Raw genomic sequence first — 3,824 nt, 5'->3', positions numbered from 1 at the left:
CAAATGACAATAGACGCCCCAGCCATTTGGACTATATAAAAGGCCGTGTCATTGAAAACCAACAACTTGTATGGGTTTCAGCAATTTTGTTCGTGTTATAGAACCATTCTGTTCTATTCTGTGCAAGTGATCAAGCCTTTGATGTTATTGACCGTTTGATATGCATATCATGATTCCTAAATGTACGTCTTGCAATTGAAAACCAGTCTACAGTTGGCGAAGTATTGCCGAGTTGCCGCTAAGCAGATTCAAAAGATATAAACATGTAGAACGTGCAAAGGAAGCCCATTGTTAATACGTAGTAGAAACAAAATACCAAAGATTATGAGACAAAGATCAAATGTGGAATCTGGATTGTGGAGGATGTTTAAAGAAAATGTCCAAATAAGTCTTTATTCCGCTTCACTACAGTGTTTCTATCAAACAAGAGGGTATAACAACATCCATCCAAGTATCAAATCTATATAGATCGGTTCATGGCTTTCGTGGGTTAATAATACCAAGTATCCAGATCATTTTTATACACGTTAAAGAGGCAACAACCGTCTCTCACACTTGAATGAACCCTGTAAAGGCTTGCCACTTGCAAACAATTACTGGATCAAGTGTAAATATGTCGGGATTTTTCGGGATCATTCGCCGTCACAGTGTTTTTTTTTTTACTAAAACAAACTGTTAAGTGAAGTGCTCCGGTGTTACATAACTGGACTCTTGGAGGATAAGATATCACCTTCCGATGAACTTTTCCCTTTATGGCAGGTATCTGATTGCATTTGTGGTTTTCCATCGTCACAAAGTTCCTTCAGAGTGAAAATTATTGGAATGAGTTCTGAAAAATCATGTGATTTTATGATAGGTTCGCACTGTGGTACTTAACCTTTGAAGATGTGGGGAGATTGATGGGTCCATATCGAGTCTGAATTGATTGTTCAAAACCCAGTGAAGCTTCTGAAGAGTCAACATTCGCAACTGAAGGTATGATGACCGGCTGATTTGAGATAGTGCAAGGGTCGAGTAAGTTATAAGGAGTATGCATCATGTTCTCTTCACGTCCGGAAAATGTGTTCATTCCTCTGCTGGAGTCCAGAAATTTAATACCCTCATTGTATGTTAATCCAGTCTGAGGCAATGGCAACTGCATTGGATGAAGTACTCCTGGTAAGCAGATTGGGTGCTGACTTAATCCATTTCTCATGGATAACATCTGCAAATCAAACCAAAAAAGGGGATAAAAGAAATGTGTTGGCTCTACTTATGAAACTATAATGTCCTTTTCTAGCAAAAAGAAACTTTAGTTGCCACTTACCACTCTTCCTAGATTCTAGAAGAGCAAGGAAAAATTACAAAACCGGATTAAGAAACAAAACCAACTAATAGTCGATACAAACATAGTTGATGAAACAGCAGAAATCTTTCAAATGAAGTCAATCCCTCCAGCTTAGAAACAAGCAGTGTTCCCTTCAGAATTAAGCTAATTAAACTCTCAACCATGCACCTTAAAGATTCTTGCTAACCGAGTTTTTGCCTACTTAGAAGTTTGCCTTGAATTTCGTTTATTTGTTTATTAGTTTAGAGAAAATAAATTGTAAGCATTTGGCAAGGTAGTTTTGACAGCTAGATGAGCCTCGTTAGGATAAGGAAAATGAGCAAGCTCTTGTTATACAACCTTTGATGTGGGACAAACCAAGGATTACGTTTATCATAAAGGTTTCCAAGATGAGTTTAACGTGGTGTTCTATTCTTTCTTCTTATCTTTTCCGTTCAAGGATCAATCATATTCTTTGTACAATGCTCTATATTTTAGCAAAGATAGATGGGAATAGGGAATTCATCAAAGTTCTACTATTTTTCTCATTTTACTAATTTGAGTTAATAAACATTCCAATAGGTTTACTTACCTTGAGCCCTTTGCTGGTTCCTATAACAAAGCCTCTAATAGTATTTTTCTCTCAAATGCTCTCTTTTCTGCCAATCACGAATCGCTAACAAGAGTAACAATCACCACTACTTCAAGGAATCCCACTGTAGCGTTCCAACTAAAACTAGAATATCAAATTTTCTTTTTCTTCCTCGTCAGCATTCAGACATGAGGATCTCACTCTTGTTGCCAAATTTGGCTTTGTGTCTTTGGCATTTCAAATCATACTCAAAACAGCATTAGCTAAAAGTGAATAAACTCACCTGAACTTGAAGCTGAAGCTGCTTCAAATATTCAATCGCTTCATCAAGCATTGAAGCCTTATCCGTCTATCAGAAACAAAAGAGAAATCACTCATGTTGAACAATACCAGACTTATAAAAACCAAGCTCAAACTATAAAAACTATATATATATATATATGTATGTATGTATGTATACACACGTATATTGCATTTACGACACACCTTGTTAGAATTTGGAATTAGATTCTGCAAGGCTTTCATTTTCTCATTGATTCTACTCCTCCTCCTCTGTTCACCATCAACGACATAACCACAACTCCAAAATCAAAACATAAAACGTGAAAAAAGAAAAAAAAATCGGTAATTTCGAGCATCAAAGAACCAACCTTTTCTGACAAGTTATGAATCTCTGCGGCTCTGCTCCTCTTGGATGAACTTCGAGGCGGAGCGGAATTTGATGGCACCTCTGACGCCTCGGGACCCTTCCAACTCCAACCAAAGAAAAAAAAGAAAACCAGAAGCTTAAGCTTCAAATTCTTCACACAATTGAAAGATAAAGCCTCCGTTTGGTTACCGAGGAAAGGAATCACAGGAAAACGAAAGAAAAACAAACATTCTAAGTCGTTTTCATCTACACTAAAAGCCTGAAGGTGAAAGATTTACTTTTTGTAGATTCGGAGAAAAAATATATATAGACTTCAAATCTCAAAGTCGATAGTGGTGTCAAAGGGAGTGAACGAGACATACCTCGCTATCGCAACTGAAGTCGCCGAGATCATTCTCCGGCGAAATCCTTCTTCCCTTCGATGGCGTGTTCGCATCGGAAGAGAACGTGGTGTTGTTCTCGGCGCCTTCCTTCACCTCCACGCCGAAGTAAGCCCCGCAGGGATCCGAGAAATCGAATCCAGACAACGAGTCCGCGACGGCAGACGAACCGGCGCCGGAATTGCCGTCGATCGCTCGGCACTCCGGTTCCGGCCGGTTCTCGGAGCCGAAAAGTACGGCATCCGAAAACGACGTGGTTTGGTGAGGCGGTGCTTGGGAGTGGAGTAAATGAGCGTACTTTGCCTTGAAGGTGGTGCAAGAAGAGGACGAAGCCGAGGAATATGGTGACGATGAGCTATGGAGTAGTTGGTTCAGAAAGTTGGTGATGTCTTCCGTCTCAGAAGCGAGACCGGCGCCAGAAGACGGCGTTGTTCCATACAGATCATCCATAATTGACGGGAAAGAAAAAAGAGAATTTCAAAAAAAAAAAAATCTCTTATTCAAAAAACCATGAAAAGGAAAATAAAGGAGAGAGAATAATCAGAGGTTGGGTCTTATGTCCAAGCTCATTTATTACAGTTCGTTGGCTTTTTCTTCTTCTTTCTTCTACTTCTCTGTACTTTTATTGGCTTTCTTTCTGGGATTGTTCTTTGTCACTCTGTCTCTTACTGTGTTTTTGTTGGGTCGTTGTTAAGAGGGTTTAAGCTCTAATGGAGTTTGGTTTTTGATCGTTGAGAGATAAAACAGAGCTTTTCTCTTCTTCTAATTAGTAATCAGAATTTGATTACTCTCCCGCGCTAATTATCCTCCCTAAGGACCCTAACGCTTTATTTATTATTTTTCTTTTTTTAGTTTAATAATGATTTTTTTATTTTATATGGAAATCACAGATAATCC

At 38.8% G+C, this 3,824-nt stretch overlaps 1 protein-coding gene across 1 annotated transcript; it reads right to left on the bottom strand.

Annotated features, from left to right (window-relative positions):
• Positions 1 to 345: 345 nt before the first annotated feature.
• On the bottom strand, positions 346 to 3,555 carry LOC21392862 (transcription factor SPATULA). Its single transcript, XM_010113869.2, has 6 exons — positions 2,910 to 3,555; positions 2,549 to 2,644; positions 2,385 to 2,450; positions 2,182 to 2,247; positions 878 to 1,204; positions 346 to 800 (listed from the first exon to the last, which is right to left on the bottom strand). The coding sequence occupies exons 1-6, from the start codon at positions 3,375 to 3,377 to the stop codon at positions 696 to 698; spliced, it is 1,128 nt and encodes a 375-aa protein (XP_010112171.2). The 5' UTR covers positions 3,378 to 3,555; the 3' UTR covers positions 346 to 695.
• Between the last annotated feature and the right edge of the window lie 269 nt (positions 3,556 to 3,824).

The sequence above is a fragment of the Morus notabilis genome, unplaced genomic scaffold (genome assembly GCF_000414095.1).
Source record: "Morus notabilis unplaced genomic scaffold, ASM41409v2 Scaffold2216, whole genome shotgun sequence".
NCBI lineage: Eukaryota > Viridiplantae > Streptophyta > Magnoliopsida > Rosales > Moraceae > Morus > Morus notabilis.
This window is presented reverse-complemented; position numbering and strand designations above follow the sequence as displayed.